We start from the raw sequence: 14,953 nt of genomic DNA on the forward strand, positions 1-14,953 counted from the left end.
GGGGTACTTTGCTGCAGGAGGGACTGGTGCACTTCACAAAATAGATGGCATCATGAGGAAGGAAAATTATGTGGATATATTGAAGCAACACCTCAAGACATCAGCCAGGAAGTTAAAGCTCATTCGCAAATGGATCATCCAAATGGACAATGACCACAAGCATACCTCCAAAGTTGTGGCAAAATGGCTTAAGGACAAAGAACACAAATCGAGGAATAAAGGCAAGTTGTGCTGGGAGGACCACAACATCATGGTTTTTCCGGACTTGCTAGATCGCTCTACAAGCGAAGCGGGACGTATTCAAAGAGTGTAAAAAATGACTGCACCAACAAAAGGTAAGCTTCGCATTGCTTTTTCCTGCTAAGCTGAGAACTGACGCAAAGGATGGACACAAGACATTTACATGCCCACGACAAGCTATGGCCTTCATTAAATCAATGGTGTGAGTGGGTAATTTTGCCTGCAATTGATCAACAATACAGACTACACATCGTGCATTTTACTGATGCAGTCTGAGAGGGTTTGTTGTTCTGTTGCCCACTAACTTCTGCCTGACTCTCTTTTTTCCCTTCTTATTTTTTTTCTACCTCTGTTGAATTGCTGTTGAGCTCATTTGTTCACTTTGTGGGTTTGATGTTATTGTTTACTGGGGCATACTTTATTTTTTATTTTACTGAACACATTTATGTACAGTTTAGACTTCAATCATTTAATGGATCCGGTCCTTGATTATAGTGATGCATAGGTGTGTAGACCCTTTAAAGCAATGTTGACACTACAGAGGATGTGTAAAAATCATGGTCTTACAGACATTTGGAGACTTCTGAATCAATCTGGGAGGGACTACACCTTTTTTTCATCAGTTTATAAGACTTACTCTAGAATAGTTTATATATATATATATATATATATATATATATATATATATATATATATATATATATATATATATATATATATATATATATCTAAGTCACTTATTCCATCTGCCACTGACTGCTCAGTTGGGAACATTATAGTTTCAGACCATGCTTTGATGTGTTTTGAAATGTTGCTGTATATAGAGAAAAGAAAATCATATAGATGGCACTATAATTCATCCCTTTTACAGGACCCAGCATTTCAACAAATGTTAAACACAGAAGTCAATGTTTATGTAGAAACCAACTGATCCTCAGTGTCCTCTGTGGGCGTGGCATGGGAGGCGCTTAAGGCAGTTCTTAGGGGGCAGATCATACAATATGCCTCATTCATTAAAAAGATCAAAGTACAGGAATTCATAGAATTGGAAAATAGTATTTAAAGTGCTAAAACAGCTGAAGCGCCGAATGTCATCCAATGGTCTTGGAGAGTTGACTCAGCTAAAGTATGGCTATAATACTATTCTGTCACAGAAGGTAGAGCAAAACAGACATACTTTGAGTTGGGGGACAAAGTAGGGAAACTATTGCCAGATACATAAAACAGAGAGAGTTTTTCTCCACCATTCCTTCAGTGAAGTCCTCTGGAGGCAATATATTTACTTCAGCTTCAGATATTAACAAAGCCTCTAAAAAATTATATTTCGATTTTATAGCTCCTTGTCTATGTCTACCAACAAGGACATTAGCAACTTCGTAGAGCCATTAGAACTCCCTAAATTGACAAGTAATCAGAAAGACTTTCTTGACTCAGATATTCCTTTGGAGGAGCTTGTTGAGGTAATTAAAACCTTGCCAACAGTTAAGGCACCGGGGCCACATGGTTTTGCTGCAGAATTTTTTAGCTCTTATGTCACAGAACTGGCTCCACTTATTTAAGAATTTACACAGTCATTAAAGAAAGGTGAACTACTGCCAACAATGATGCAAGCCCTGATCAGTCTCATTCTTAAAAAACATAAAGACCCAAATGAATGTAAAAGTTATCGTCCAATTTCCCTGATCCAGTTAGATGTAAAATTATTGTCTAAAATTCTGGCTAATCAGAGTAATTACATCTATTATACATATAGATCAAGTGAGGTTATTTGTGGTCGTAGTTCTTCTGATAATATTAGATGTTTTATAAATATTATGTGGTCAGTAGCTAATGATTGGACCCCGATCACTGACATCTCACTTGATGCCGAGAAGGCGTATGATAGGTTGGAATGGGACAATCTTTTTAAGATTTTGGAAATTTATAGGTTTGGGAACACTTTTATTGGGTGGATTAAGTTACTTTATAAACAACCGGTAGTGGCAGTGCAAACTAATGGATTAATTTCATCTTTTTTTTCTCTTGGTAGGGGAACCCATCAAGGCTGTCCTCCCTCCCATTTATTGTTCTGTCTTGCCATGGAACCATTAGCAGCCAGAATAAGAAAAGATTTTCCTGGCATTGTAGCAGGAGGTGTGGTGCATAAACTTCTACTTTACGCAGATGATATATTATTATTTATCTCAAACCCTAGTAGAGCTATGCCTAGCCTCCATAAAATTATTATTTCTTTCTCCAAATTTTCAGGATATAGGGTGACTTGCTCTAAATTAGAAGCTCTTGCTCTGACAGCATATTGCCCTGCCACGGCTTTCCAACCTGGCACCTTTCAATGGCCCAAGCAAGGCAATAAGTATTTAGGCATTTTATTTCCAGCAAATCTGAGAGATTTAGTTAGGACCCATTAATGAAAAGTTTCTCGTGTTTGTGGATAGATGGGCTTCACTACATTTGTCTATGGCAGTGAAGGTAAATGTTATAAAAATGAATTGTATCCCCAAATTAAATTATCTACTACAGTCTCTTCCTCTAGAAGTTCATCTTTCTTATTTTATACAATTTGATAGAATATCTAAGTCTTTTATTTGGAATGGTAAATGACCTCGATTGCATTTCAGTAAGTTACATAGACCAATGAAGGGAGCAAAATACGTCAATAAGTCTAGGGAGCACATGAAGAGTCATATTTATAACAACACTTCAAAGTTTAAAAATGCAACTTTCAGTAGAACTCCATTATTTTTTAACTCATTTTATAAAAAGTATCTTGAGGCTTGAATACCTCTGCTCCCAACCAACAGAATGTTGAAATAAATGTTACCTTCTGCTCAGACCCATTGTATCAGTTATATTCCTCTATGACACTGCTGTTTCTCTTGAATAGTGTTAAAAAAACACCCAAAATATATCTCAAAGCTCTGGAATAAAATATAAGCAATCTCCATCAAACATGTAAAAACAAGAATTTATTCAAATACATTTTGGTCATAAAAACTAGAAGCTCAAATATAGCTGCAAGCAGCGATGATGGGCCCAAGCACCATGGGTCCATTTCCACCCAGTGGCTTTCGGAAAACAATGCAAGGTGGACACAAGCATTTGGCATTTGACATTATTCTAAACAATTATGAAGCAATTTGCGTAAATATAAGAGGACTATTTTAAAGTCTGTTGGAAGAGCCAAACTTCCTGCTGCCTGGTGGTGGCGCTATGACCATAACCTAAAATAGTCACATCCATGTGATTAGCCCCCAAGACTAAACATACATCTTAATTTTGATCTAAATCACACATTGCGCACAGAAGATATGACACTTCCTCTTTCCTATTTTTTGCCATTAATTCAATGCCTCGCCATGGCAACACCATTCGATATATCAAAAATCTCTTCACAATTTAGCATTTTCAGTGTCTTGGCATAACATTGTCTAAATGTGGTGACAGTCTCATGAATCCCCTAGGAGGAGTATTTAAAAGTTCAGAGACTGCAATATTCAAAAAATCCAAAATGGCAGACTTCCTGTTGGGCAGAGCTAATAATATAATTATGAAAGCTATCTGGCTTGATGAGAACAATATATGTACCAATTTTGGTGACAGACTCCCCCTTTATTATGAACACTATTTCCCCTTGGACACTTTATTACCCCTTTTGGACATTTTACGTTTATTATTGTTTCCAATAAATGCCTCTCTGAGGCTTGACGCCACACCCACTGTGTCTGTCTCTTGCTCACCCTGCCAAACCTGTATACAACTAAACACAGGATTTATGCATAGGCAAGTTCAGTGACACTTCACTTAATCTGTTTACGAGCACTACAAAAAAGAATTGAGAATAAAATGCAAATTTTCCTGTGTATTTTCTCTGAAGCTTTGGTTTTCATCACCGATTTATCTTCTGTGAAAAAAGGTTGCGCATATGAGCTGACATCACTTCTGTAACAGCTTAGTCTGTAGTTTTGACTGCACCCAGCGGATAAACAATTTGCATAAATACATTTGATTGAATAATACGCGATAAAATGCGCTCACCTAAAAGCTGCTGGTTCATGTTTTGGAAAAGAGTGTAACTGAACTATGTCCAAACAAGCTTAAACATGCGCGCTCCAGGCCAGAATTGGACCATGGATAGCTTGACGACCGCTGATGCTATTGTTGCACGTGTTGAGTGTTGTTAAACTCACCACTGAGTTTTAAGCAGAGAGGGCTCAGATGTTTACCACAGCGATTTTATCAAAATCATTTGGAAGGTCAGATAAAAGTGATGGCTTGCCTCATCGAATCACTGACTTACATTAAATAAAGACATTACATCACACTGGGAGAATCTGAGAAGTGGTGGTGCACAAGAAAAACTGCCGGTGTTCTGACAATCTGTGCTTCCTGCTCAGGATGTGCTACCACCAGTGATATGTAAAGCCTAAACTTGGGTAGCACATGTCGAGGCATGGGAGAACCTGTCCGTATATACTACAACAGCATTAAAGATGATAAAAACCTGAGTAGCACATCTTGTAGGCCAGATAATACCTATCAGGATGTGCTACCAGTATAACTATCAGATTGCGTGCTATGGTGTAACGACCGTTTCACATCACAACATTTACATTTATGCATTTGGCAGACGCTTTTATCCAAAGCGACTTACAGTGTACTTATTACAGGGACAATACCCCCGGAGCAACCTGGAGTTAAGTGCCTTGCTCAAGGACACAATGGTGGTGGCTGTGGGGATCGAACCAGTTATTTGCTTTAGCCCACTACGCCACCACCACTCCAACCAAGCGTGATCGGCGCAGAAGCAGAGTGTATTTTTTTCATCGTCCATAATAACAGATTAGAGCATTGACATCGGAAGCGTCAGCAGCGTGTCAGAGTGTAGCATGAGCTGCAGTGCAGCAGGGGTTTCGGCTCCGAGTCTATTTTTGCTGCTTCGCTCGCGCTCAATTAAATTGACCGCGCACTGTTGATGGATAAAATGAATGTGATTTGACACAAAAAAGTACACAATGCACAGAATAAGTACATATTAGTAGTCTAGTGTGTCTTTATACTGTATGAATTGGCGCACATCTGAAAAATAAATCAATAAATAAATAAATAAGGAATTCCAGGAGATTTAACAATTTAAACCAATTTAAAATATGATAATTCTATAACTTAATCAATAGTATGGTTTATCATTGAAAACTACAGTAAACTACAACTTATGAGCCACAAAAATCTGAGACATCTACTATTAAACATAAAACAGGTCTATAGATGAAATTACTCTGACGTCACACCGCAGGGAACCGTGCTTCTTGGTTCTTTCAAGCAGCAGATTTCAATGGTGGAAATAGGCAGCGCTGCAGTTTCAATAATCTTTTAAGCTTTATAGAATGTGATAATATTTTAATGTTAATAAAACTTATTATAAATGGTTTATCTATGGTTTACAGTGAAGAAATTATGCGGGGGGTTTTTCTGAAATATCAGCAAAACAAGTTTGTACTTGATTCAGTGAGCCTGTGTGATTATGTCGGACATGAAACAGGTTGATGAATACACATTCTCACTGTTTAACACACTTCTAAAGCCTAAGAAATGTGATATATAAAAAAAAAACTACCACTAGAAATGCAATGTGTCTTTACTGCTTAAATTATTAACCCACATACAATAAATAATAATATTCTTACTTCAGTATGATCATATTCCATGTCAAAACATAACAGCTGTTTTTGATTGAACAATATTATTTACTGCATTCAAAATAAATGCAAAGACATCATTTTTGCAGTATGACATTATTTTTATTCATTTATCCTTTCACAAACAGTAGTCCATGTTCTGCGGTGGTGGAGACGGGATCTGTTCCTCCTGTTATATCATATATGGTGATCTTGATCAGATAAGATCATGTTAAGATGTTAGATCATATTTGACCTCATATCTGTCACAGCGACAGCACTTTGGAAATAATAATAAAAAAGCAGTTTGCAATCAGAGTTTACGTAATTTACGTAAAAAAGTTAATATCAACCAACAGCTGCTGCGGGGCAACTGTGTCTAATACAGCAGACATGATAACAATGACGTGACCCGTGAATTATCATCATCATTTATGTAAAATCCTGAGTTTTTCCTGATGCAACGATCTGGTGGAAATTTAAAGAAGCCCTTATCTCCAATAATCTGTGGGAAACAGGGCGTTTCAACCCCACAAACAGCGCTTTTTAGGCAGTTTCAGCGCAATTTGCACGAAGCACCCATAGACGGCAGTACTTTTCTGGGTAACAAAAGAACACGGAAGAGCCATGGCGGAGCATTTGTATGTAAACAGTAACTTCATCTATAGGCTTCAGCAATACCCAATCACAGCCGAGTTTGCTTTCACTTGTAAACACATGCACGTGACAGACCGTGATTTCAACAATGGATGATACCAGACTGATTGTGGAGGTGGAGAATCAGAAAGTTATCCACTGTTTACCTTTTAGATGCAAATGTGGTCCTCCTCCTCATGTAAATAAAATTTCACAACTATCAAGTTTGTAATAGGCTACTGTAGAGCTGAGGAGGGCGGGGCCGGGCTGGAATGAGACACACCCGGTCCCCAATCAGCCTGATGGGGCGCGCGAGGGATAAAGGCGGCCGGGGACGACAGTTCGAGAGAGAGAGAATTACAGACAGCTGTGCTGTGTTTTTAGTTGTGTGTTTTTGGTTGGGTTTTTGTTTAATAAATTATTATTTAAGTTGTCAAGCCGGTTCTCGCCTCCTCCTTTCCGCTAAACCCCCTTACACTGCACAGCTGTCTGTAATTCTCTCTCTCTCGAACTGTCGTCCCCGGCCGCCTTTATCCCTCGCGCGCCCCATCAGGCTGATTGGGGACCGGGTGTGTCTCATTCCAGCCCGGCCCCGCCCTCCTCAGCTCTACAGCTACTTATCAATGACCCACTCCTGATAACCATTTTTTAAGTTATGGTCTTTATTAAAATAAATACCCACCTTAGTAGCATAGAAATCACAGTATTTTTCTGTATAGAACCGCTGCTGTGACGCTATAGAAACTCTTCCAGAGTGAAAGCCCTGTCAAGCCCCCCCTCGCAGCTGTGGTAATTCGTTTTTTAAAACTAATTCCAGGGTAATATAACAATAGGCATAATGTTATACATTTACACTCAATATTAAAAAAATGTACAATATAAAAAAGACGTGTCATCACAGTCTTTGAAAAAAGGTCTGTTGTGCAGATGTGTTATTTTGGGAATCATTCACCAATGGAGCTTGGCTGTCCTCTATTGGACATTTCTGGTACTGCATCTGAAATTTGCCACCAAAAGGAAATTTTTATATATCAACCTAAAATTTAGAACAGAACTGGATTAGACATGTGGCTTTGATTTTCAAATATTTTTACATTTCAGTTAATATTTTTAGTATATTTTATTTATATAAAAAATTAAATGTTTGAGCAATACATATTCATTACAATAAACTTACATTTCAATTTCTTTTTTTTATTTTACTTTAAAAACTGTATTCACTTGCACAATGAACTGCCAAGTGTCTTCTTTAAAAAGAGACCAGGCTTAGGTCTGTACTCCCTAGCATTTATGAATTACAACCATTTAAGTTTACACCCAAATATTGGAAGAAAGGAATGATAACAATTGATGTGTTGCCATGGCAACACTATTTAAGATATCAAATATCCCTTTACAATTTTGCATCAGCAGTGTATTGACATTATTCTAAAGAATTTTGAAGCAATTCACATAAAAACAAGAGGACTATTTCAAAGTCTGTTAAAGTTGCCTTACTTCCTGCTGCCAGTTGGAGGCGCTACGCCCGTGACCCATAATAGCCACATAAATGTGATCAGCCCCCATTATAAAACTTACAGCTGAATTTTCATCAAAATCACATAATGCACACTGAAGTTACAAGGAACTTCCTGTTTCACATTTTTGCCCTTAATTTATTGCCTCACCATGGCAACACCATTCAAAATATCAAAAAATCTGTGCGCAATTCAGCATCTTCAATATCTTGGCATAATGTTGCCCACATTTGGTGCCAGTCACATTAATTCCCTAGGAGGAATATTTAAAAGTTCAGGGCCAGCAGTTTTCAAAAAATCCAAATTCAATCCAAACTGGCCAACTTCCTATTGGGTGGAGCTAATGACTATAACTTTGAAAGTTGTCCGGATTTTTGTTAGAATTTTTGAGCAATTCGGGTAAAAATAACAGGTCTATTTCAAAGTCTGTTGAAAGTGTCACACTTCCTGCTGCCAGTTGGTGGTGCTATGACCGTGACCCACAATAGCCACATCCCTGTGATCAGCTCCCATTACCAAACATGCAGCTCAATTTTGATCTAAATCACACTGCATGCAGAAAATATGGGACACTTCCTGTTCCCCACTGTTTCCATTAATTTATTGCCTCACCATGGCAACACCGTTCAATATATCAAAAATCAGTTCGAAATTTAGCATCTTCAATGTCTTGGCATAATATTGCCTAAGTTTGGTGCCAGTCACATGAATCCTCTAGGAAAAGTATTCAAAAGTTTAGGGCTGCAATTTTCCAAAAATGCATATTCAATCCAAAATGGCCGACTTACTGTTGGGCGGAGCTAATGACTGTAATTTTGAAAGTTGTCCAGCTTGATGAGAACAATATATGTAGCAAGTTTGGTGACCGTAGAAGAAACTGAAACCACCACTTTTGTCAAAAGGTGGCGCTACAGAGCTCCCCAGCCACGCCCATGTGTTAACTTTTGCCCAGACCTTCTGGTCGACAACTCTGATGTGTGTGCAAATATCATGAAAATTCAAGCATGCCAAGTACCTAAAAAACATGTGAATATACATAAAAAGGAATAATGACATTTAATGCATTAAGATATCAAGAAACTCTTCAGAATTTTAAATCTGCACTGTCTTGAAATTATTCTAAAAAAATTTGAAGCAATTCAGGTAAACATAAGAGGGATATTTCAAAGTTTGTTAAAAGTGCCACACTTCCTTCCACCAGTTGGTGGCGCTATGACCGTGACACACAACAGCCACATCAATGTGATCAGCCCACAAGGCAAAACATTTGGCAAAATTTTTATGTAAATCACATGATGCACGCAGAAGATATGAGACACTTCCTTTTTCCCATTTTGTGACGTTATTTTTTCGCGTCGCCATGGCAACATCATTCGATATATAAAAAATCCGTTAACAATTTAGCATCATCAGTATCTTCGCATGATGTCGCCCAAATTTGGTATCTACAACATGAAATCCCTAGGAGGAGTATTTCAAATTTCAGAGCATGCATTTTTCAAACAATCCAAAATAGCCAACTTCCTGTTGGGCAGAGCTGATGACTGTCAGCGCGAAAGTTGTCCGGCTTGATGAGATCTATATGTGTACAAAGTTTGGTGACTGTAGCTCAAAAAGGATGTGCTACAGAGCCCTCCGAACATGCCCATCTTCTAGGTGGCGCTACAGAGCCTTTCAGTGCTTGGGCCCTAATAATAATAATAATAATAATGATAATAATAATAATAATAAAATAATCCTTATAAGAACAATAGGGCCTCCGCACTTTCGGTGCTTGGGCCCTAACAAAAGGAACACACATGATTCTCTTTTCTTTTGTTATAAGAACCGCCCTCTGATTCTTCTATCCAAATCTCTTGTCCTAGATTAGCCAGTAATATTATATAATAATAATGGGGGATGTATTCTCATTTATTTATTATTTTTATTTTTTTAAATAAGAGGGATGATAAAAATCGCATTTTGTTTTTATTTAGTACTGCCCTGAAAAAGCTATTTGACATAACAGATACTCACAAACTGTATATTCCACAAGACAAAATAGTGAATGAATTTACACAAATGATCCTGTTCAAAAGGTTACATTCCCTTGGTTCTTAATATGATGTGTTGCTTTCTAGAAGATTAATGACTGTTTGTGTAATAATTGTTCATGAGTCCCTACTTTGTCCTGAGCCGTGAAGCTGCCCACTTTTCTTAAGGAAAATCCCCCAGCATTTTCTGCACATTTGAGTTCTTCCCAAATGTGACTATATGAAATTGATACCCAGCTTTTGACACTTAGGCAATTGATGTTTCATACACAACTAATATAAAAGGTGCAAACATTCATTGATGCTCAAGAAGGCAAGGCAAAACAAGAACCAAGGGGATACAAACATTTGAACAGGACTATTTGTGTATATTAGAGTAAATTTTGTATTATGTAGCTTTTGAAGGGCAGTGCTACATAGAAAATATAATCTTTTATCTCTTATATTTGTATACATTCTGAAAGGGATGTGAAAACTTCTGCACTTAACTGTACTGTATATTTAGTTTATGAAAATGTATATATATATATTTATTTTTTTTCCCCATGATTTAACCACATTTGAGCTTTTTTTTTAATGTACAAATTCCATGTAGCCTATTCTATCCATATGATGTCATGTGTAATTATAAGATGACTTGTCATGTCAGGTGCACATTTTAACACAAAATTCACAACACTGGAACCTAAAATTCTAAATACAATCCCCATATCTCAACATATAAGTACTTGTAAAAAGTGCAGTGTATTTGTCTGAATGTGACCTTGTCTAATTTACTTCCATGCTTGTGGGGAAAATGAACATTCACAGTGACAGCAAAACACCTCGCTTACATTTTCACTTGTGTGAAGAAATGGATTGGCTTCTTTGAGCTCGTTGTTGAAAACACTTTTTATATGGGAATTTCTAACTTGCGCTGACTGATACGATGACAAAGAGCGCGAACGCTAAGCGCACAACATCATTGCCGTGGTAATCAGAAACATTTCAGTGGATTTGCCGAAAGACTAGAATGAAAGTATCGTCAAATCAACGTGCAACGCAACAAAATTGCTTCTCTTCTTTGCAAACGATACCAGAGACAATACCGAGAAGGACTATGACTATATTTAATTTAATTAAAAAAATCAGTGAGCCTACCAGCTGAAGCCGTGACATAAGTACATTGTATTTTTTAGAGAATTAAACCATGACGTCTGGTAAACTGGGACGTCTGGTCACCCTACTTAAACGCAACAAGAAAACAATCCCTTATGCATAATTTAATGCCATGACCTTATGAATTTAAGACTTGTTGCTCTGATTTAAGACCTTTGTAAGACCTGCGGAAATCCTGCTATTGACAAAGGAGGTTTATGCCTCCCCAACATTTTGTTTTATTACTATGCTTTTAATCTTAGACACCTGGCCCATTGGTCTCTTCCACCTAAGAGAGCCCCACCATGGTACAACATTGAACAAGCGGTCCTTGCTCCAATCTCACCACTGCAATGTCTTTCTATTAAATTGCCTAGAGAAGTAAAAATGTGTGGCAAAGGTTTCTCATATGTTCAATTCTGATATTTACCTAAATGTTTCCTCAAGTCAATGGCTGAACCCCAAATGATGTATTAACAAGCCCCGCTTTTGCTGGAAAGAATGGTTTAAGAGGAGTGTTACTACACTTGGTGACCTTTATGAAAATGGAGCTTTGAGATTATTTGAAAATATAACAGCAATTTGGGATTTCTAGGTCTCCATTTTTCATGTATTTACAGTTGCGCCATCTAATTTTTATTCTTTTTGGTGGCAGACACCCTCTGTATAGTGCTCACAGCCTTTGGAAAGGAGCATGAAATGTCAGTGTATTATTCCTTGCAGAGTCTTGGTGACGGGGCCTTAACTGCTCTTAAGAGGTTATGGGAAAGAGATTTGAACTTGGTATTGGAGGATGGTCTCCCTCTAGATTGTTTAGGCTTTAAAAGGCACACCTACTGTTTCTGCTGTTGATGTCTGTTGGAGGATGGAGACATAGCCCATGCTTTGTGGTTCTGCACTAAGATTCAAGAATTCTAGGTAAGAGTCCAGAATTTTGTCTGTGAGGCTTTAGACACTCAAATTGCATTCTGCCCTAGACTATGTATATTGGTTGATGGGGCGGATCATAAAGTAGGTGATAAATGTACAAAAAGCTAGGTCCAAACTAGTGTAATGATTGGCAGACAGATAATTCTTAGAGGATGGAAGTCAAAAGGCACTCCATCATTTCAAAAATGGTTCACCGAATTGGGTAGGGTGGTGGCATATGAAAAGATGTTATATAAATAGTTTGGCAGATTGGACAAGTATGGCAAGAAATGGGACAAATACTTAACCTTTCTGGAAGACTCTCAGTGAGGACCATGTGGAGAGGGACAAAATTATGGTTGTAATTGTGGATTCTGTTCTTTGTGGAATTCTTCTTTTCTTTTTGTTTGTTGATTTTTATATTTTTGAAATATTTCAATATCTCAAATATTTCTTTAGTTTGTTTGTTTATTTGTGTGCATTGTGTAATTTAGGCTTTGACCACAGAGATGTTTGTTGAGGGACTGGTTGGGGAAGGGGCAATAATGGGGGTTAAAGTTGATTCTGTATATATATATATTATATTTATTCTGTTTTTTATTTTTTTTATTTTAAATATACAAGAATCAATAAAAAGTGTTAATAAAAAAACAAACAAAAAACAATCCTTTTGGAATGAACTATGTGTGGAGTTTACTACGATAAAATAGCTGTTAAAATGGACAATCTTACGACCAGAAGGAGTCAGTTTACGGCTCTCCCCATTTATTTGTATAACATGAGCAAACTGTCGTAAAATGCTAGCTAACCGTAACAGCGTTACGCTCTCTCCAATGATAGAACGAAGGTTATCTCAGTACTAGTTTTCCGCATACTAGTTAGTATAGTACTAGTTAGTCCTTAGGAAGGTGCAGTTACATGTGTGACTATTGAAGAGATTGAAATAATCCACGTGTTTCCTTCAACTATGTCTCACAAACATCAGAGGAACTCAATGCATCCAGAGGCCATGTGAGCCAGGACACTCAGGAACTGCTTGAACAACCTGCTTTCCATTGGACAGCCGAAAGTATATGTATGTTGTAATGCCAGACATGATTTTGGGTCTTACATTGTTGATCATGAGGTGCATAATGCTTTTGGGCATAAGGTCACGGATGCATTTGCTGACGATGGCCATGTAGGAGTCCACCAGGTTACGGATGGTCTCCACCTTCCTCTCCAGCTGAGGATCCATAGAGAAGTTCTCTGATGCACCAGAAATATCACTCTCCACCTGACGAAAGGTAGAGGAAAGAGTGACGGGACCGAAAGAGAAAGTGACAGAAGAAAATCAGAAGATCAAGATAAGAGCAGTAAGTCAAAAAGAAGATGTAAGTGGTGAAAGTTTTAAAGGGAATCTGATGTAAGTGATATAAAGGGAGGGATAAACAAAAAGAAGACTGTTACACAATCACATCTGGGAGGAACTTTTCATAGGAAATTTCAACAGGTTTCTTTAGGAGACAATAAGGAATTCTAGCAGTCACTTACCGCAGCCTTTTCGGGATACACCCCTGCACGCAGGAGCGATGCTCTCCAGCTGTCAACCTCCTCCAGACTGTCACATGCCAGCTCCAAAAACCGATTGTCCTTAAAGACGTTTCTGGGTGGAAGAGAAACCAGCAACATTCAATCATTCAAATAAAAAAAAATTAAAAATCATTTTGAAGAAGATAGAGAAACCTTTTACTCTTGGAACCCTCTTGTGGTGATGAGAAGGAAATACTTCTACAAAGAAAATTACATTCATCTAATAATATGCAATCAACAAAAACATACAACCTAACAAATACCTGCAAAATATTTTAGGCAAAACTCTTTAAAAGGACCCACAATGTTTAGAAAGTAGGACAAAAACAGACTAACTCACTTAGGCAACTGAATGTGTCACATTATTTTTAACTTCCTCGATCCTAAATTAAATAAAAAGGCAGTGCCAGCAAAACAAATCCAAGACATGGGGGGAACAAATAAAGGCTTTAAAATTACTGTCATTTCTTTTCTTTTTTTTCTAATTTGAGAAAATTCTCTAATTCTTTAATTTTCCAATTTTCTCCCCAATTTGGAATGCCCAATCCCCACTACTTAGTAGGTCCTCGTGGTGGCATGGTTACTCACCTCAATCTGTGGCGGAGGACGAATCTCAGTTGCCTCCGCTTCTGAGACCGTCAATCCGCGCATCTTATCACGTGACTCGTTGTGCATGACACCGCGGAGACTCACAGCATGTGGAGGTTCATGCTACTCTCCACGATCCACACACAACTTACCACATGCCCCATTGAGAGCGAGAACCACTAATCGCGACCACGAGGAGGTTACCCCATGTGACTCAACCCTCCCTAGCAACCAGGCCAATTTGGTTGCTTAGGAGACCTGTCTGAAGTCACTCAGCATGCCCTGGATTCAAACTCGCGACTCCAGGGGTGACAGTCAGCGTCAATACTCGCTGAGATACCCAGGCTCCCCACTACTGTCATTTCTAAAGGCTTTGCTATATTCTCAACACTTGCAAATACTAAAATAGAAAACAAATCATATTATAAGATACATCTTGCTGATGAAATTCTGGTGTGGCAGGAATTCCGTTATTAAACACAGTTTCTGATAACATGGACTGATGGCTTCAACAGAAGCATATACCATCGATTAACAACCTCAGAGCTCACTGTACGACTGTCTTTAAAGAGTTATGACTATGGAAATTAATTTGATTATGGAAAAAACAAATGGAGTTTTTACTTCCGGAACGAGACTGCTGGGT

The 14,953-nt window shown here is 38.0% G+C and overlaps 1 protein-coding gene across 2 annotated transcripts in view; it reads right to left on the reverse strand.

Moving 5' to 3' along the window:
- Positions 1-14,953, reverse strand: part of LOC127440725 (dynamin-3-like) — a 68,458-nt gene that overhangs the window by 7,988 nt on the left and 45,517 nt on the right. For both annotated transcript variants that reach the window (XM_051697501.1, XM_051697502.1), the window contains 2 exons: positions 13,681-13,792; positions 13,259-13,423 (listed from right to left, as the gene is read on the reverse strand). In XM_051697501.1, coding sequence (XP_051553461.1) covers positions 13,259-13,423; positions 13,681-13,792 — 277 coding nt within the window. The remainder of the gene's footprint in view (positions 1-13,258; positions 13,424-13,680; positions 13,793-14,953) is intronic.

This window comes from Myxocyprinus asiaticus, chromosome 5 (genome assembly GCF_019703515.2).
Source record: "Myxocyprinus asiaticus isolate MX2 ecotype Aquarium Trade chromosome 5, UBuf_Myxa_2, whole genome shotgun sequence".
Classification (NCBI taxonomy): domain Eukaryota; kingdom Metazoa; phylum Chordata; class Actinopteri; order Cypriniformes; family Catostomidae; genus Myxocyprinus; species Myxocyprinus asiaticus.